General features: G+C 51.0%; 6 protein-coding genes across 6 annotated transcripts; 2 read left to right on the top strand and 4 right to left on the bottom strand.

The window, feature by feature from the left end:
• Nucleotides 1–400: 400 nt before the first annotated feature.
• Nucleotides 401–1,780, bottom strand: CH63R_14638 (uncharacterized protein; the record flags this gene model as incomplete). The annotated part of the gene is made up of 1 exon (XM_018309612.1): nt 401–1,780. The coding sequence occupies one exon, from the start codon at nt 1,778–1,780 to the stop codon at nt 401–403; it is 1,380 nt and encodes a 459-aa protein (XP_018150584.1).
• A 539-nt stretch (nt 1,781–2,319) lies between these two features.
• On the top strand, nt 2,320–2,997 carry CH63R_14637 (uncharacterized protein; the record flags this gene model as incomplete). The annotated part of the gene is made up of 1 exon (XM_018309611.1): nt 2,320–2,997. One exon carries the CDS (start codon nt 2,320–2,322, stop codon nt 2,995–2,997), a length of 678 nt encoding a protein of 225 aa, XP_018150583.1.
• An 8-nt stretch (nt 2,998–3,005) lies between these two features.
• CH63R_14636 (uncharacterized protein) lies at nt 3,006–3,311 on the top strand (the record flags this gene model as incomplete). Its single annotated transcript, XM_018309610.1, has 1 exon — nt 3,006–3,311. The coding sequence occupies one exon, from the start codon at nt 3,006–3,008 to the stop codon at nt 3,309–3,311; it is 306 nt and encodes a 101-aa protein (XP_018150582.1).
• A 2,354-nt stretch (nt 3,312–5,665) lies between these two features.
• CH63R_14635 (uncharacterized protein) lies at nt 5,666–9,159 on the bottom strand (the record flags this gene model as incomplete). Its single annotated transcript, XM_018309609.1, has 5 exons — nt 5,666–6,816; nt 7,223–8,023; nt 8,072–8,293; nt 8,834–9,011; nt 9,058–9,159. 5 exons carry the CDS (start codon nt 9,157–9,159, stop codon nt 5,666–5,668), a joined length of 2,454 nt encoding a protein of 817 aa, XP_018150581.1.
• A 2,397-nt stretch (nt 9,160–11,556) lies between these two features.
• Nucleotides 11,557–14,267, bottom strand: CH63R_14634 (uncharacterized protein; the record flags this gene model as incomplete). The annotated part of the gene is made up of 5 exons (XM_018309608.1): nt 11,557–12,396; nt 12,632–12,643; nt 12,987–13,129; nt 13,177–13,359; nt 13,532–14,267. The coding sequence occupies 5 exons, from the start codon at nt 14,265–14,267 to the stop codon at nt 11,557–11,559; spliced, it is 1,914 nt and encodes a 637-aa protein (XP_018150580.1).
• Nucleotides 14,268–16,366: 2,099 nt separating this feature from the next.
• Nucleotides 16,367–16,969, bottom strand: CH63R_14633 (uncharacterized protein; the record flags this gene model as incomplete). The annotated part of the gene is made up of 1 exon (XM_018309607.1): nt 16,367–16,969. The coding sequence occupies one exon, from the start codon at nt 16,967–16,969 to the stop codon at nt 16,367–16,369; it is 603 nt and encodes a 200-aa protein (XP_018150579.1).
• Nucleotides 16,970–20,046: the final 3,077 nt, after the last annotated feature.

The raw sequence follows: 20,046 nt of genomic DNA, 5'->3' as shown, positions 1-20,046 counted from the left end.
GAAGAGAAATGGAGGGTGGCTCACGGCGGCAGTGGTAGCACACCCTGCTGGTTCATATGGATGTGAAGGGAATAGAGATGAGGAAGAGAAATCGGAAGGGGTCTTGCGCACGCAGGGAGTCTTTATTTGTTTCTCTGTAATAATAGAAAGACAACAGAAAGGAATACAATTTCAGTCATGTACACCCTCCAGGAGAACTTCAGGATCCAAGGCTCGTCTCGGACGCCGCCTACTTCACTTCACTGGCCAACCATCTTCATAAGGTGCCATCCAAGAGCAACCAAGCTGTATCCACGACAACAAGACGGAGTCGAGAGGGGCGCACGGAAGGTCACTCTCTCCTCCTAGCGCTGACGGCGCCGTCAGTTCGGCCGAGGCGGCAGTCAAGCGTACGGCTTCCCTAGCGAGCCTCCGCCCGAGAACCTCGACACTCCGAACCGTCTCGATAACGTCGAGGTGGTAGCTGTAACTTGGCCGACCCGAGAGGGGCCCCGGTCGCGGGTACACCAGCGAGACCCTGCACGACAACGGCGCAGCAATATCCTCGCAGCCCGGGGGCCAGATCCGCCCCCGCCTTTGAGGAGGCGAGGGCTTGGAGACGGTCGCATTCCTCGGCGAGAGCGACGGACGCCTCGACCACCTCGCTGAGCTGCTGGCTGAAGGACGTCAGATGTTCAAAGGCAAACGCGCGGCGTCCTCCATCTAGTCGGGCTGGGCAGTTGGGCAGCACGCCGCCTTGCTGCCGCCCGGAGAGCAAAGGTCTTGTCGGTGCGGACGCGTCTTGCGGCGTTTCGGCCGTCTCCATCATCCGCCGGGCCCGGCGGTCGGTTGCCGATTGTGGGCCGGGGATCCGAAGACGGATATCGAGTGGAGCCTCCAAGGACTTGTCGTTGTTGCTGGGCGTCGATGGGGGTGCCGTACACTGTGGACTCAAAGGAGCGGACGAGACTGGTGCCCCTGTGTCGACTGCAAGGGCGGCTGTGGCCTTGACATGCCCGGGGCCAACTCGGGATCCGATCTCGTCTTGGGGTCGGGGACGCATAACGACGCCATCCATCCAGGAGCGACGGATCCGCGGGGTCCAGCGCGTCTTGTTCCGTTCCGTGCGAGGATCGAAGACGACTGCGAGGTCTCCGGCAGCGATGCGGCACTTGAGCATGTAATCCATCGACGAGCGCATCTTTGCGTAAATGCCCTGCAGGTGGTCGCGGTCAAGGCTGTCGACGTCGATGTCCATGTGGCGCGCCAGGACTCTTAGGTCCGCAGAGCGAATGGTGTGGCGGTCCAGTTCCAGCTCTACGAGGAAGGCTTTCATCAGGGCCACATCGGTGTGGCGCCATGTGACTTGGCTGCGGCTCGTCTTATTCATGCTCGTGAGTTCGCCGAGGGTGCGGCTGCGGAAAACGTATGACTGGCGATCCTGGACGTTGATGATGCGTTGGTCAACGGGAAGTTTAGGACGTGTCTCGTTCAGTTGGAGAGGGGAATCCAGCTTGAGGAAGAGAGAGGGACAGGCATGGGACAGAAAGAGGCAGGTATTTGGAAGTGTACAAACCAAAGGATCAACCCCACCGGGACAGACGGGCTCCATGAAGCCATCAAAGAGGGGCGATGAGATCCTCCGTGACTCAGTTCTCTGATTACGATGGGCCGGCGACGTTGAATGGAATTTGATGAATGCTGGGTGAACGAATTCTGGTAAGGGGCGACGTCCCGGGTAGAAAGGCAAACGAACAAACAGTGAAAACAGTCGCAATGAGGAGCGCCGGAAGCTGGCCATGGGAAAGGCGGGAGACGGGCAGGTAGAGGAGGAGTCGAGAGCTAATTACCACGATGACACCGGGATGGAAACACAGGATGGAGTAAGAAGAATAACAAGCAGACAGACCATACATATATCCTTTCTTGCGCATCGGACAGAGACGATAGGCCACCCCAACCCGTTATCAAAATCAGTCTCGGGCTAGCTAGAGCATATTGGATCCTGTCTTGGTAACATCGGATCGGAGCAAACAGATGCAAAAGGCTACTACGTCAGTGCGCCTGTGCCTCTCCGCATCGTGATCAGAGACATTCGCTATGCCCGTTTGTTTCGGGTTTAATCAACACTGGCCCTCCATCCTGTCTGGCATATCGTTGTTTTCTCTCTCTCTCTCTCTCTCTCTCTCTCTCTCTCTCTCTCTCTCTCTCTCTCTCTCTCTACAGAACAAGATAACACGCCATCCATCATGTTCTCGCACTGCCGTCAATCTTTTCAACTAAGCAGAGCGGTCACCACCCCTCACACCAAGCCAAACGTAACCAAGCCTGCCAGCCACCATGGAGTCCCACTACACCCTCCCACGGCGTGACTTCGACACCGACCAAGTCTACTTTGATACCCTCCTCGAGTATGGCATGGCAATTCAGAACTGCGAGCTGCAGCTCCGCCACGCCTTTAACAGCCACTGTCATGCCGTCAATGACGCGCCCCTTAGCGACCTCTCGGACCTGACCTCCCTCCCGAGTCGTGCATCCCGGCTGCCGCAGCACCTCGTCCTAGCTAAGGCCAAACAGCTCGCGCCCATCTTCTTCGAGTACGAGGCCGAACAAGCAGCCCAGGCCCGGCAGCAACACACCGTCCCCCGTCCCTCTCCGGCCGCCTCCTTACCTCCCGCCGTTTCCTCAGCCCCCAGCACGCTAGCAGGCCCGACAGCGCCGCAATGGAAGAGGCCGCCTCCGTCTCCGTCTTCTTTGCAGACCCCTCCGCAGGCCCGGGGCCCACCATTTTCGACCCCTTTCGAGTGGAGCATCTCCAATCCATTCCGCCCGTCGACAACAACTCCCCCTCAGCTCTTCGGGCCAGCTCTTCCGACCCCTTCCCGTGAGGGTAGTCATAAGATACCCAGACGGGGCCAAAGACCCCCGGCGCCGGCAACAACCCCCCTTCCTCCTTTCGTCCCCCCCAAGTCGCGAAACAACACGAGCAAGACTTGCCGACCCGCCGGCGTGCCCTAGCAGATGCCATGGCTGAGGCCTCGGCCAGCTTCACACGACACTCGCGAGCCTTCTCGGCCAGCGCCCGCAACGCCTTGGGCCACCAGCTCTCCATGGGCCGCGATGCTGCCGCGATGCTCGCCATCGAGACCCAGCTGCAGCAGCTGGGCATGGAGCACAATGAGCGACACGCGGATACTGTACACAAGCAGGCGGAGGAGGATGATGGGTTGGTGAGGGAGGAGAATGCGGTGGAAGAGGAAGAGGAAGAGGAGGGGTCGGGGAGGTGTTGGATCAGGGATCGGGAGGGCGACGCGGGCAACGTGGATATTTAGACGGCGATGACGATCAAGCAAGCATTAGGTACGAGAATCCCGTACGAAATACCGGCAACAAGCCGAGGAACAAAGTCCGGAGGCGCCCGGCAAAGCACTGGTTGAATTCAACAGCGAATTAGCCACATGCCTAAAAAACAAAACCACCTCACGTCCGTTCCCTATCCATGCGATACAAGAGCATTGATGAATATACCAAAAAACTAAGTAAGCCTTCTTCAATTGGCTATCACGGTTTGTGTCAGTTGTCACGGAACAGCCGGGCAGTTGACGCAAGTCGCGGAGCGCAGTCCCTTATGATCCGAGTTAATCGGCGTTGACAGCAGCGCAAGCACAGCTGCTTGCGCTGGCAGATCTTTTGATTTATTGCTACAGTTGATCACTGTCAGCCGCTATTGCAATTGCCTATGTATACAACGGGCGGCTTAGACAAGACAAGTCGGACACGGCTCTCGGCATTCTGTCACTTCCAGATGCTGCCAGCGCATCAGATTGATTCAGACGTGGGCTTTTTGTTCCAGCACCATAATCAACCAACCTTCCACTGCCACCTGGTCCTCCCAACCATGCATCCAGCCATAGCCGACTGTCTTCGTTTGTTTGTCCGTCCTTCTATGCCCAGACAGTTCATGCACGCATGCGCATGCCTGTCCCCTCCCTCCTCCCCACCTGTTCATGCATATTTTCCCATACGGCTGGCTCATGTATACTCTCCTCTTGTCGGCCAAAACGGCGGTGTAGGCTGGTCGATCTGGACGGATAAGTGCAGAGAGACGTGCTGAACAGGGACATCATCGTTCTTTAGCTGCGCGGCAACAGGCTAGACTTCCGCCCTCCCCCCCTCCCCCAATCCTCCTCTCCATCCGGCCAGAAACCCCAATATACGGTAAGCAAACACGTGGTTGGGATGACGGTGATTGGGAGCAGGCCTTAAGACAAGAAACTTCCGACACAACTTCACGGCAGTATAAAGATGGAGGATGGAGGGAGGAGAAAATGCCCTCGGTCAGTTCAACATAACCCATCAACCTGTCCAGCACTCTTGCCATAATACCAAAGAGTCATGCTGTCGTGAGAATTGCCAACGCTTCCTCTGCTCAGGAGGCCTTCTCCTCCCCCCTCCATTCTTCCAATCCACATCCACATCCACATTCATATAGCCTACCCAACATGGGGCAACCGGAATACGGAGGGGGGGGGGCGGGGGGGGGCAACAACAAACCCTCGGCCACCAACTGGCCCTTCATTTTTGCGTACAGCCGTGAGCGGGTTGCATCTCTGGTACCGTCACTTCAGACTCTTCCTCCGTTCGGCCTCACAACTAACATCCTGCAGTGCCAACTTTCGCGCTTGGCCATGGCTCCAAACAACCTCAGTTTCATCTACCACTGAGCTCATGCCGACTACCTCATCCCCATCCACATCTCTCTTCCTCGCTTCAAATGAAGCCCCGGTGCCGGTGGGAGTAGAAAGGGTCTGGCCAACTCTCTTTTCCAACCAGCGGCCCCTGGCTGAGATGCATCGCCGTATTATTTTTCTCACGCGGCCCCTGGCAGATAACCCCCCTTGAAGAGCTTGAGTCACATCCCTCCTCCTCCTCCTCCTCCTTCTTCTTCTTATTCTTTGCTCCCAACGTTCCATACACCGTATTCTAGGCGCGGTGTCTGGAGAGTCGAGGGGTGGGAAATAGAGAGGAGGCCGGGGAGGGCATGAGATTCGCTCGCGTCAAGCTGGGTTTGTCCGCCCGGCTACCTGTTGAGCCAACTTGATACCAGGGCTGCACTCGCCGACCCAAACTCGAGTGCCTGCCGTGTTAGTGTGGACCAATCGGCTTTCTCCAGGTCCGTCGCCGCTTCAGTCCTTGGATACAGTCTGGGTCGCTTGGTGCCAGTGGAACGTAGTCTTGGGTGTGGCGCAACCCAAGGCAGCGGACCGCAGGTAACAAGAACCAGCTGTGAAGAGGCAAGCAGCCGCAGCGCAAGTTGCAAGGGCGCAGATCAGGCGAGGATGCCGTCGAGTGGGGATGGGAACGTGGAATGGAGAAAGGGGGTGCAGGCATCTTGTTTGGCATGGCATATATGTCCTTTCCTCGGATCTCGCTGGGTTGTTAACACTCGGCAACCAAGCCTGGCGAACCAATCAAGTCTCGTTGTCTAGCCAACCCGAGATTCTGTTTGCGTCGCAGGTGTGCCGGTTGTACATCAATTCTAGCTAGTTAACGCTGGGAAACCTCTGTTCCTTCGAGTTTCCCCCATCTCATTGCAGACTCAGTCGTCCGATAATACCTCGTGATCCTACTCCAGGCTCTGTGGCCCCTTGCCCTCGAAACCAAGCCTATCTCCAAGAATTCCCAATTAACGGCAGTACTCCAATGCAAATGAGTCTTCTTTAAGCTTAACGTTGGGGAGGGGTGCAACCTGCTTGCCTGGCACAAGAAGAGGCAGCCCCTCCGTCAAGGGGGGAGCAGTCGGGTGCGAGGGGAGGGTCCAGGACGCAGCCGCCAGAGAAGCCTCCTCTAGCACTGACACCTCGCTGTCAGCATCCGCCGTATAGCGCGCGTGGACGACGTCTATAGTAACAGTAGGGAGCACTACATCGGCCGGTGCAGTACCGTCACGTAGTGTGCCCGCCGCAACGGCGACGCGCGGGGGTGCCTGGCTGCCGGCGCAGTGCAGCTCGTCAATGTGGGCTTCGAGCTCGCCCAGAAGAACGCAGGCACGGGTCATGCCTGCAGAGGCATGGCTGAGACGGCGGGCGTGCGGAAGGATCAACGTATCCCTTATGTCGGCCAGCAGCGCCGCGCCGTCCCGGATAGCGTGTTCAAAGTCGGCTTCCCAGCTGTTGCTTGCCGGCTGCTGCGGACCGGGAGGAGAGGCGATTCCAAGAAAGCCCAAGAGCCACCGGGGAGTAGACGGGCTAGCGAGGGCATCGTGGAAATGCTGCTGCTGCAGAGCGTTACCAAGGACGTGTTGGGCGAGCTGCGCGAGCAGCTCATCGAGCGCGACGTACAGCTCGAGGGTGTGCCGTGTCAGAGCCAGGAGGGTGCTCTCGTCGTCAAGCCTGGTCTCCTGGACGTCGTCCGCCTCATCACAGGGGTGCTGGTTGTTGGGGAAGAGCGGTTTGCCGTCCAAGTCAATCAGTGGGCGACGTAGTGCCATCCGTCGCCGTTCCGATCGTGCTAGGGCCCAGCGCAAGAGATGTGACTGGATCTCGACGGCGTTGGAGTTGTTGTGAACGGAGACGAACAAAGGCGCTAGGGCCGGGTCGCAAGCATAGTGGGCTACTTCATCGCGTAGGGAAGGGGGGGCGGCATGAGGCGGCGGCGCGACGGGCCTTGGAGGCAGTGGATGACAGAGGTGCCAGGATTCTATCCAGCTTGCCAGCTGAGCGTTGAGAAGCGTGAGGCGATAGACAGCAGTGACGTTGTTATACTCGGGCGCGTAGCCATCGTCGCGCACAACTGTGGTGGCAGATTCCGGAGACCGCAGCCCCTTGACTGATGGACCTTGATCATTGGAGTGAATCAGCGTGGGCTTTGGAGGGTTTGTCACTGGAGTTTTCACTTTGAAATACTCCTTATTGTAGGGTACCCCTTCAGCTGACTCTGTAGTCTGGATTGTTCGCCCTGACTCTGACTGCTTCTCACGCGAGGTCTTTGAGTGCCCTTAGAGGGCATTATCAAGTCTATTCTTTTTGTTTTTGAGGGTGAGACTCTCCTTAAGTGGCGGGTTGTTTCGCTTAAACGACGGGCGTTGATCCATATAAGTCGGGTTCTTGCGGAGACGGTTCTTAGGTTTCTTTGTCGCTCTCCCCGGCTGTATCTAATCTATTGCCTTGATCGACTTTGCCCTAGTCCATCCTCTTCTGTAGCTCATGATGTTCTTGTCTCCCATCGTCTTAGTCGTAACGACCCGACTCCAGTTGTTGCCCATTGCCGCCCCAGCTTTCTTGCTTCAAGATAGGGGATGCCTGGCTAGTTTTCGGAGGCTCCGGGCTTTCAGAAGCCACATGAATCGGGTTGCTCTCAGTGCTACCCTCTCGCCGGCCATCAGTGTGCGTCTCAGGGCTTGCAGATGTCACTGGGATCGGGTTGCTCTCATTGCTGCCCTCTCGCCGGCCATCAGTGTGCGTCTCAGGGCTTACAGATGACGCTGTGATCGGATCGTTTGGGTTACTGCCTTCACGGGAATCGTCGGGCCTCTGGGATGACGCATGAATCGGACCCTCAGTGCTGCCAACGAATTGAGACTCTCCACTCTGACCGGCAGCACTCCTTCTAGCAGAGGATGGAGTTTCTGTTGGAGAGGTGGGATCCTCAAGCCCGCCGGCGGAAATTGCTTCAGGACCGGTGTCGGCATCGGTTGCATCGGGGCCATTGGCGTTCTCCGATGTCTCCTTCCCGTCGAAAGTAGGATTTTTGAATGACACCTTGGCTTCTTCGACAGTTGGAGCTGCAGACGACTTCTTTTGAGGCGTGCCGGCAACAAATTTTAGTGTGCTGTTAAGCCTTTCTTTCCAAGTGCTCGGCTTCGTTGGGGTACTCTCCGCTGATTCCGCGTTCCCCTCGTAACGGTCCATCCTACTCCTAGTCTCCGGAATTTCCGGCTTTGAGGCATCGGCAGTTTGTTGCAGTGAATTGCTGTGGCTCAGACTTTCGCGGCGATCTTCAGCCTTGTCCTCGTTGCGGCTGATAAGGTATTGATCTAGGTTGGCTGGATAGCCCCCATCATCAAGCTACTGCAGGCCAACGACTCGTATACCTTTGGTAGTTGCATCTTGCGCAGTTTTGTTTGTCTCCGCCGCCTCTGGAGTGCAAATTACGCAAAGCGCATCGTCAGGGAGTTTATTCTTGAAGCCCGTTCCCCCGAGTCGTTCAATATCTTTTACGATGTCGTCATGTGTGCGAGGTTTGAAATTCCCGCACACCACGATGTTGCAGCCGCTCAGAGGGCCGTCATTTTTTGACATTGTGTCACCTTCCACTAATTAAGAGCAGTCCTATCTAGTACAAGAATTCTGTCGTCTTGCCCCTTTTATAGAGCAAGTTCAACGCAAATAATCCAGCAGTCGAGGTAATTACTACAATCTTTTTTAGGGGGTTCTAATTTTATAATATACCACTAGGATTTCACAAAAGACGAACTAGACGTCGAAAACAAACTATAAAATTAAGAACCCAGAAATTGCAAAGCCGTGATTGAAAACAGATATTCGGGATGGCCATTTCTTTCAGGGAACACTCCGGATGTTTTCCACCCGAATCCTGCGCTTTGCTAGAGTTGGGTGATGTGTCCCTAACTGGATGACGCTACCCTTTTCCACATCTCGATCCAGACTTCCGTTCTATGTGGCTCTCTTAAAAGCAGTTGTCTGATCCCCAGCCTCAGGATATTCGGACTTGAAGACCCGCGTTTCTATTCCGGCCTAGTGAACGAACTAATGGACAGCGCTGACAAATTCTGCCTTCCCACTAACTGACACTCTCAGTATATTAAAGATCTTTAGGAACGCGTGTGACATACTGAGAATTGCCAAAGAATCAGATCCGTAGGAGTCCAACACAAGGATTTCACGTAGAAGTTTGTATTGATGCTCTTTGGTCCCGTGTGACCGCATCCACTTAACGTAGTCCAGTATCCTCAGCGTATCCTCAGCCCCATTAATCAGCTTCGGATAAATAATGTAGACGTGCAAAAGCGCCTACAATTCATATAAGTCTGATAGTCTCGAAAGGCGTGTGACTTACGTGGCCGTCGTCGAGGGACATCAGCTGGGATAACTCGGTTGTGGCCAACCGGTCTTGTGCTTGCAGTTCCAAGACCCAGAAGAGGTTGACTTTTCTCGTCATGTCGCCTTAGAGTCTTTCAGCTGATCGACTGAAATCTTTCTGGTCTTTCATCTTTCTTTTCTCATCACGGTTGTGGAATGCGCGCTGGGCGAGAAACATGGCGTGCGGAAAGGTCCCAAAGATGCCGCAACCCTCCGCAACCAGGGTGACGGTCTTGAAATTATCAAGATTTATATCCTGCCCTATGGCCCATCTAGGAAGACCTTTTGCGATATTGCCACCAGGTCACTAGCGTAATCCGTTCCGAACACTGCGTATGCTCCCTTGAGTGGCTGCGAGCCGAGCCGACTCATTCTTCCACCCCTTTGAAGACGACGGAGGATGTTGAATCCGCGGTTCCTTTGATGGGGAAGTATCATTCTGATTGTCCCCTTTGATGAATCTGTCGTTTTCTGGAAGCTGAAGCTGAATAGGAAAAGAATGACCTACAGGTTTCCACAAATACAAGATAACTGGTAATCCGAACAATCTATAGAACCGCCCATGTTGCAAACAAAGATATAAATACGCACCCGGATACATAGGAATCTTCTCAGAAAGCTGAACGCGTATGGCCGCGGCGCTCTGAAACTCAGCAATCGACTCGACCCGACCATTTCGCCTTGAGAAGGCTGGCTTCACGCAAAAGATTTTTAAAGAAATTTGACGGCCCAGATCAAAGCATATCCGGAGATCCAGAATGTTTTGTAGAAGTTTATTGACGAAGATAGAGTGTTGAGCAACAGAGACACAAACACACCGAGAGCTGTTACGGAGTGAATAGTAATGTAGAGTGAGTAGAAACGTTTTCGTAACGAAAAGAAAGAAAACGCGACATAGGAAATCGTGTTGAGTACGAGAAACGCTGCCACCTTCATCTTGGTCAATCATCTCCTGCGTAGAAAGATTCTGGGAGTTTCTTACGAGTAATCCAGATATCTCTAGCACCCTCCACTGGTAAGGCCATACGAGTCCGGCGTGCAGTGCTCCTTAACTCCCCGCGACGAAGGCAACCCAGTGGTGAACCAGGTAGTAAAATTTGAAAGAGATGCCAGCCGCCTGAGCTAACATGTTTGTGCGACCAGGAATAAGTATTAGGCAGAGCCCCAAGGCTCCAGCAGTCGCGGCTCTTTTTTGACGTTCATAGTTGTCTGCAACGTCGATAAGCACAAGACAAATATTCCCTGCCAGGAATGACAAGAGCCCAAGAGCCAAGAGGATAGGTTCGTGGCGATGCTTTGTTGTCTTTCGAAGCAAACGGAGCAGACGAGAGACGTATCGACGGAGGATGACTGCGGCAATAATTAACGTTAAGGCAACGCTAGACCATTGACCTCCATTAAGTCCAGCCATGTTGGATAGGAAGATTCAATAGTGGCCAGTGAGAAGTACACTGCTGCTTCTGGGGGGTTGATGAAGCCTTTATATGAAGTGAATTACAAAAATAAACCAACTCAGCGCGGCTAATGAAACACGCAGCATGTGAATAAGTTTCTACATTTAGTCACGGATTAAAGCACCTTCAAAGTGTTACGTTACGTATCAAATGTAGAGATATAAAAGCTCGGTTGCTATCACCGTTTCGAGGAAGAAATTCTCTACATCAGACCAACATCACAGCTTCAAGTACATAAATCCAAATACTATTCTCAAATAATTGCTCAATATGTCGTCACCGACCCGCGCATGCAACATCCGCATGACAGGCCTCTTCAAGAAAGCTAACACCCTTCATCGCATGTGTGGCCCGAAGCTAGCCGTCCTGGTTGAGGTCGACCACAGTATTTACAGCTACGTTTCCTACGCAGATTGGGCACCTATTCATCAGTTTTTAAGGACTATGGGAATCCACTAGGAGAACCTCAAAGGACCTGACTAATTCGATACTGTAGCCGACCGCAACGGGACGCGCAACTCCATTTCGTTTGGAGGCTCTAGTGAAAGTCAAGTGTCACCCTCTTCTTTATTGACCACGCCGCTGCGGCAGTCTGTTGATGGCGGCCGAACTGAGGATCATTCGATTGACGAGCTGGTATCGTCGCTGACCAGGAATCCAATGTCTTCGCAGCTTACTCCTTCGTATCCACCAACGACTGAAAGTAGTCGTTACATTACACCGGATGTTCTACACGGGAAAGAACAGGGAGGCAGAGAAATCGCTGGAGATGTCGGGCCTAGGACAGTTATCGATTAGCCTGGCTCGACTAACACGGAAGAGCAACAGACAACCAGAAGACCTCAATTTCGCGGTGAACAAGGAAGTAGAAAGCGAAAGAGAACGTGCACAGGAGAAGAACGACGAAGGAAGATGGTCACAAGGTCTCAGGATGTTCGTCAGCAATTTTAGGGCATCTCAAAGTGTTGGAAGCTTCGAACATCTCGTGGATCTGTTTTAGCTAATGTATTAATATTCTGTCCTTACCTCACACGCATGTCCCCCAATTTGTTTAACATGTTATCAATCGCTTGGCAAAGGAGTTTATTGCCCTCCAACGAGACTGTTTCCGTAGATTCGGAACAATTCAAAGATTGATTCTCTTGTGCTTCCACAATCTCCACGGCCTCACTTCTCCGAAGAAGGCCAGTTGTACGTTGTTCTAGCATAATGTGAGATCTAGCTGAAGGAATATCCCTCGTTTTGGATCCAATCTCGATCTTGTTTATAAGCGGGCGTAACTGAAAACTCTCCTCATCTGAGTTGGGCGCAGAGCTCCAGGATTCAGAGCAGCTAATCTCCTCAGACTGACGTTGAAATGGCAAGTCACCTTCTTTCAACTCAATACGGTCAACTTGTGCGGGAAGATGTACGACTTGAATACCCAGGAGACTTGTGTTTTCGAGAAGACCGTCAAGCTTTGCTTGTATCAGTGCCGGATTAGGATGGTTGAAGTTGATTTGTTTGGTGAAGGATCCGCCAGACCGAACGCGATCCCATGTGGAGATGTCGCACAGTTCCTCTTCAGACCATCGTCCTTCGTCTCCATAATGCAGTCTGGTTCCATTGCTTCGCAAATGCATAGCAATCCGTTGAAGATGAGCTCCTGGCGGTATCGAGCAGAATGCCATCAGCTGCATTGATGTTGACCTAGCGTTCTCACATGCTTCCACATAAAAAAGCGCGGGAAATGCCATGTTTGCTTGCGAACTTTCCTCAAGCGGGGATGAGTCTGAGTCGTGGTCTACTCTGATGACCGGATTTAATGGCCATAATTTGGTAATCTCCGCTTCTATCACCTCTGGTCGAGAAGCCTTCATCCTCTGCGGGTCGTCATAACTACTCACGATTGACCTTCCGCGCAAGAGAACTAGATGGCTTTGGCATCCCAAAAAGCTCGGGATGTGACGGTTCAGCTTCTTGAGTACCCGTTTTCTCCGTGTACAGTTTTGAAGGCATTGAGACAAAGATTGGCGACGGTGGAAATGGTCCACGGCGACAGAAACAACTGAATGAGTGAGAAAAGAGACTGAGATCTGCGGTTGTTGTACAACGTACCTTTGTCAGACGCTACAATAATGTCAAAGTACTCTTCAAGTAGGCCCAGCAAAGCGCGCCGCAAACGAAAAAGGAAGCCGATCGTCGCTCGGGGAGTCCTTCCATGCAGTATCAACGCTCGCACAGCAACGCTTCTTGGTTTGATGAGAATATTGCCCTTTAGGCAAATGAGACAAGCGGAATGATGTATATTGTTGCTTTGGTGCCCAAGACGATCGGCGCATGAATTACACAATTTATGTTGGCATGTAGCAGTATGAGTTAGAACCCGCAGATGGCACATTCTACAAGCTTTAGAGGGCGTCAACAGGTCATTATGATTTCTGAGAAGGTTCAAATGATCATGTAGAGAAACCTGAGGGTTGGCTTCAGCCTTTTTGACCAAATTGCAAAAGTATTGCTTCACCACGGCCGCCAGATCTGGCTGTCGAACTTCACGCGCAAGGTGGTGAAGGATTGGCTCGTAGACCTCCTCAAAGACGAATTCGGCTTGGAAGACTGATTATTTTTAGCTTAATGTTTGAGACATTGAAACCAAGACGTACTATGATGTGAGGACTGGTGACTGTCAACTGCTAGGGAAGAGGCCAAAAGACTTTGCCAATTGTAATCAGGAAACTCTTCTTGCGTGCGCAACAATCCGCGCATATATGGCACGAAAAGTGACGGGATGAGTTGCTGTGACTCCGATCGTAGCGAGCCTACGAGATTTAACCGCTCATCGCCCTCTATTTAATACACAGCTTAAAGGATGTAATGAGCACCATACGTCTAGGAATAGGAGAGTGAACAGTAGTTAATCTTTCTAAGATTTATTCTACACGATGGTTCGGGTTGAAATACCCGTGAGATCGGTTACGTGTCACCTTCGCGTGACTCGTGTCATTCAACGTGACCTACGGAGCAGTTCTGCTCCACGGCAAAGGAGGAGTTCGTGAAAGGTCTCTGGAGAAAAGGCTAAATAGCTCTGCTGTCTATGCAGGTATACCTCTTCCGAGTATATCACTAAATGGTAGTGTAAGTCCTCCCCCTGCACCGTGACGATGGTGATGCTTTGAAAATTTGAGGTCCACGTGCTTTTGGCGCGTATGTTAGTCGGTGGCATGTCAGTAGCAGAATGCCTCAGCAGCTCCAAATAATACAAGGTGACTTCTCTGATGAAAGCGTCCTCAGTGATGTCCCCGTCATCGGTGACTACGAGAAGGCATGGCATTGAGCTCATGCCCAGCGTATTCCATTCGTATAATAGAGACGCTAGGACTTCGGCCGACTTTGACAATCCGCCTAGATCATCAACGAATAGAGCCACCAAGTGGCTCAGTGGACAGAATGCTTGAGCGTATAATTGTTTGACAACTATAGGCGATGGCGTAATCCTGCTTAAGAAATGCTTCGTGTATCGTGACGAAACGGGACCGGCTTTGACTCTCGTTCGGATTGCTGCAAAAAGAGGGCATTCGATGATGAAGCTTTCGTTATCCAGCTTTCTCAGGTTGACGTCTTCGGCATCTGATTTCGGGCAAGTCAAGAAAGTGAGCACCTTTGACGCACATGTCGCGTTGTAGACCGATCGATCCTCAACGATAAAGCCCCCTGGAAGGCCTGGAGCATTCGTCCGAAGCTGTAGCCAAGCCATTGTAAACGTCTGTGTAATTTTTGCTGAAAAATCCGGATGGCACTCCATCGGCTTCGTTAGCCTGACCGTATATACTGACTGGGATACCTGCTTCACTTTCCCACCCTCCTATGGTCGAGGTTTCAAAAAGCCACTTCCTGTATAACGACTCGGTGATTCAGTTTGATGTCTGGCAGAAACAATCTTGTTAACTATAGATCCTTTCGTATGCAAATCCCAGTCGTCCACATGCTTGGAGATGAGTCATAAAGCAAGCGTTGGCGACTTTACAAAGAGACCAAGCTTTCGCATTTTCTCTTATGAACATGCGAGAGGAGGCTTGCAAAAGAGACAAAGAGCCATAGCACCTATGAGCTACTAAGGATGTTGCCCGCCGTCTAGATTGTTACGTTGGTGCCTCTATGTGACCTTCACCACTGCTAACTAATTTCACGGTCGTCATCTAGAAGCGCAAAGTGCCCAGCTTGAGCAGAGGAAACCCCCCGAGGTCCACAGTCCGCAAATATAAGCTAGTAGATGTCATGTTGAGTTGCGTAGCTATCTTGTCGTCTCTACGTAAGCTTGTTTACCAGCTCGGACGCTGTGATGTAAAATACCATAGCATGTCTACATGTACAAGGCATTACTATTGACAAGCAATCCTGTGCACCTTATAATGCTATCACGGCCATTATTTCTCCGCGACGTGCTCACCCGACAACAGTCTGGGCACGTCCATCAACTGAGTATTCACAGACCGGGCGCATCTGGGCGATGCCTGTCGGTCGTTAACATTCTGGAATAATTGATTTGACTATGATTTAAAGAAACAGGTATCTGTGTGAGTTAATATGAAGGTGATAAGTTCCCGTCATTCTGTGGCACTGAATCCCATAGTCCACTCCATTCCAGAAATCACGGTAAATCTATGATTCTAGACGCCGTTATGCCAAATTTGTCATAATTCTGGAATAGAAGTACATGACCAAAGGGCCGACGTTCCAGAATGTCAACGAATCAATAACTGAGATATTTGCCGCTATTCTGGAATGAAATGATTCTCGAATGCTTACAAGTGAAGAGACTACAACCCTACAGTTATTATAGAATCGTCATGCCCTGAGAAGTACTTCAATTCTGGAATTCCTGCGGTTCCAGTTAGCAGAAACGTGAATCAGTTCTAGAATCGGGATACATAGCGAGCGTACTAGATTTCTACAATAGTAGAGGGTATGGGGATAAAAGGTCAACCCCTATTCTGGAATTAAGATACACCTAGGAAGTACTTCAATTCTGGAATGTTATAGTACCTAGCGGAAGAATGACTATTCCAGAATGACTCTAAGCAAGAAACAGAATAACATCATTATTCTAGAATTAAGATACACCTGGGATGTGTCCGGGTTCTGGAATGCTTGTGGCGCCATTTAGAAAGTACAAATCTACCCCAATTCTGGAATAAGTCCCACGTTCAAAATAGCTCTATTCCAGAATGCATGCGTAGTGAAAAAACACAAACTTGTCTCGCTACGGAATTAACCGGTGGAATACGGCAGTGGAACCCTTAAACATCGGGGAAAGAAAACTTTTAGGTCGGGAATGTGTGGTCAAAATAAATGCTTGAGAGCCATGAGACAAAAGATTTCTGACTTATTCCGAGAAAAATGCTTCGGGTCCATGCTCCCGGCTCCACCTACAGCCGTATAATATTCTATCGTTTAAAGTGCCCTGTGGAAATAAGACGCCAGAGTGTGTGTTACACTTGGGACTTGGGGTTTAGCTGGTGATCAATGGTTATGCATGCTGCTGGAAGGTGGGGGATCACGGATGAATAGACGCAGGTAAAACACCAACATAACGTCTTCATTTTGGAGCCATTCTATGCGGATGCGATATTCAGTGAGTTGCGGAACTTAAGAATATCTGTTCTCCTCAAATATGTTGATTTATACCACGCTCTGGATACCAACTTGTGCTACTCCCTATTACAAAAATGCAAGATAGACAAATGTGCTATACTAAGTGACAAACATGCTCTCCGGTGTGCAAAACCAGCAAGACAAATGTGCCAGATAGACACCCTCAGTAGCGACTGGCAGATGCAAAGTTGCTCGTACAATTCAGACAACGTTGTCATGAGCATCATGCGGCACCGTGATCGCCGTTGGAGTTGAAGGACTGTTGGGCTGCCATTTACGTTCCTCCGTCTTTGTTGTTAGCGCGTAGGAACCCTGCAATTCGTGTCTAGACCGTACCTGCTGCTTAGAGTTGGACAGACGCTCTTCCAAGTCCGTAACGCGGCATTGGAGGAGGTACAAAGCCTCGGACAAGTCGGCGCAAGTGGTATGATACGCTTGCCGCCAGTAAGCAGCGGCTGTCTGGTGTCGTTCGATATCTTTCTTCCAGGGATTACCGTTGTCGTGGTTGTAGTAAACCAAGGTAGAAGGGAACTGAAGCTCCCATCGCGGATCAAACATGCTGGGCGGAGTTGGTGGAGCAGATAACAACGACGGCTGCAGTTGACCTAGTAGGTGGGGAGGTCGATGAGGCGGTGTCGGCAGCGGCTTCCCAGCTGCATCCAAGAGCTGGTTGGGGCTGGACAACCCAAAGCGTCGATTACGAGGAGTGAATGGTTTAAAAAAGTCAATCTGATGGCTCGGGAGGAGAGTTGGGGGAACCTTGCCCCGGCCAAGTCGAGCGCCAGAGAAAGAATCAGCGTTCATCGTATATTGTAGTTGTGTTTTATCAGCATGATTTAGGGTGATTTTGTAAGGAAAACAGCATTCATCTACAGTTGACTGCTATGATGATATAACCTGTGAAAGACCGGGAGCGCTTCTGTCAGGCCGTGAAGTAGACAAGGTGAACGAACAACGCCGCAAGAGCCATTGTAAAGTTTGCCACGTTGCATGAAATCCCGACGATCCCAAGCCGGCTTAGCTCGCCCTCCACCACGTTCTCAAAGACTATGCCCGTCTCTCTCACCAGTATTGCGGTCAGGGTTGGGCTCAAGACTACTGGGACTAGCAGCGCACATAACACTAAGATTATAAGGCATTGAAGGCGCCTCAAAATCTGCTGTCGACCCGTCATAGCGAGAATTAAGAACGAAATCGGGGGAGCCGTAAAGAGGAAGGTCACTACAACCAGAGATATGAAAAAGCCATGAAGCAAGGGAAGGTATCCGAGAACATCGTCTAGTCCATTCATCGATGGTACTAAATGTTTGATGGTATCAATGTAGTCGAGGCTGACGCAATGCCGTTCGTTTTCATAATTTAAGCAGGTTCTCGTGAGCCCAATCGTGAGATCCTGGAGACGCCGATAAATATCGTTTGGCACAATGTTCGTATTATGAAACTGACTGATTAAGCCACACGACACCACGTGTGAGGAATCACAGGCTTACCTGAACAGTAAAAATACCGGCATCTTGAATTGCTGGGAGACTTAGATTCACACCAATCAGGACACAATGAATCACTGCTACCATGGCACAGGTGACAGTGAGAAGAATGAGGATGTTGCGATACATCGACATTGTGATCGTTTCAGACGGACACAATGCTCAGTCTCTGCAATCCGAGAGTGTGAGAGAAAATGATCAAGGCTAGATAAGTTTGCTAAGAGAGTCAGTAGCCGATGTATGGTCGAATGAACGATGACACCTAGGCAAAGAATGGCGCATCACGGCCAGTGAAAGAGAACCTATAATTCAATGTACTCGTTTACGCATTCTATTTCATCGGATTTATAATCAAACTTTGCAATTTAGAAAATCTCACAGATGTCAATAGAACTAGCTGGCATTAATATCCGGCTCATTTCCTCCCACATTCAGCTTTTGGCCCTCTTTTATAGACTCTACATGCTTCAGCGTGCCCCTTAGTGCGGATCGCACGATGGCTTCGCACATGAGAATCTTTTCCGCTTCATTATCATCAAGGAAGACGTCAATTCCGTGAGAAGCCTGAACTTTGATACGACAGACTGATCGCCAGGCGCACAGAAGATCCATAAGGCATTGGAAAGGGGCTTTGAAGTTTTCAATGTCCCTAGAAAACAGTTCATGAAGCCGAAACATTCTGTCCTAATATGTTTGCCCATGAACAGTCAGAATCTCCTGGAGTAAAACTGGATCCATGGAGGACTCTGCCAGTCTCCCTTTCGCTATCTCTTTCATTACGTAGCAGGTATGTTGCAATGCTTTTTCGTCCGTAGCATCGTGCCATTCAGCAATAGTAACTATAGGGTCCTGTTCACTTGGGCTGGGCGCTGTCCCTCTGAGAAAGGCCTCGTCGTCGCTCAGATGACCGGGCGTCTGTAGATATAAATGCAATGGAGTAGCGTACGCCGAATGGAGATTACTGTTAGCATCGAAGACATACGGATACTCGGGATCCGGCAGGTTAAAGCTGGAAAACTCTATAGATGGATTGAATTGTACAGGAACCTGTTGCTGATTCGGATCTTAGTAAAATGACAGGCTATGTAAACTCATATCTCCAGGCTCGAAGCCGGCAGCAGGCAATGTGGACGATAGCTAGATCGGGACAAATATTATGAGCGCGACAAAGGAGAGAGACTATTTAACAGCACCGCAAGTAAGAACTGAGATCTCTGCGCCATTTAGTTCATATTTTCCTAGTTACGCTTAGATGTAAATAATCTCCTAAAACCTGAATACTCTAAACGGCCATCTTAATTACTTGTTGCTCAGGAATCAGTATAGCAAAAACCTCTTATCGTCTTCCATCACAATAGAAGGGCACTCGAGGCTTATTCCATCCAGCACACCGTTGCAAACAACGCCTAAGCACCGTTCAGCATTTCTTATGCAGGTGAAGAATAATTGCCAAGTCCCTTGCGTTAGCGTCATGTCTGCAAGTTCAATGGCATGAAGACGGACGTTTTGGTCGATGATCTGCGACAAAGATGCTTCTGGTATCCACATGCTTGCGAGACATAAACTGCGCAGGCTTAGAATCAGGAATTTTTGTATCGCCGTGGGGAGGTGGATACCGTTTGCCGCCTCAAGCCTGATGCTCAAGTGTTGAAGGAGAGGAAATCGATGGATGAAGGCGAGCAGGGCCTCGGACTGAACGCCCATAGACATCAAGGAGACCACCTCAAGCCTAATAGCGGGGGAGTCAGCTGCGATGGGGATGTCAAGAGGGTTCAACCTGCATTTAACGATCAGTTCCTTAATTTGAGGAAACCTGTAACTGACGCGAAGGAACGCCCCAATCAAAGGCGCCATAGAGTCATTAAAGGAAGGAGATATCCACATATTCTTCCTAATGCGACCCAACCTCCTATTGATAGACCAGCAACGGCGAGACGACAGTTGCAGAGGAGATAGGGTCAGGGACGTGACATGTGGCAGCGTCGAGAGAAGCTTCGAAAACACTGTGGGATCCTTGAGGTCGGCCCTTCCCCGCTGCAAAGATGTGAAACGGACATATCGTTCGTAGACCTCGTCAAAGGCGGCGTCCAGGAAAGCTCGCGGATGGGACTCGTACAGAAAGAGAGGGTGAACCTGCCAGTTCTCCCGCGAACAGACCGGCCATTCCCCGTGATAGACTGTCAAGGACTTTGGGCATGACGACGATTCCTTATGTGTTCTAAAATGAGCCAAAAACTCGTCTATGCTCGAACAGACGTTCAGCAACGATACATGCCTTGTGATGATTGGGTAGGCTGCGTTAGCAAAATTACGATTCACGAGGCGAAAGTTGCACAGATCTGGGAGTGGAAGATGGCAGGAGATATGAATCACGAGCTCTGGCGGAAGCTTATC

The sequence above is a fragment of the Colletotrichum higginsianum genome, chromosome 12 (assembly GCF_001672515.1).
Source record: "Colletotrichum higginsianum IMI 349063 chromosome 12, whole genome shotgun sequence".
NCBI classification, from domain to species: Eukaryota; Fungi; Ascomycota; class Sordariomycetes; order Glomerellales; family Glomerellaceae; genus Colletotrichum; species Colletotrichum higginsianum.
Note: the sequence above shows the minus strand (reverse complement) of the source record. Positions and strands in the feature narration are given on the sequence as shown.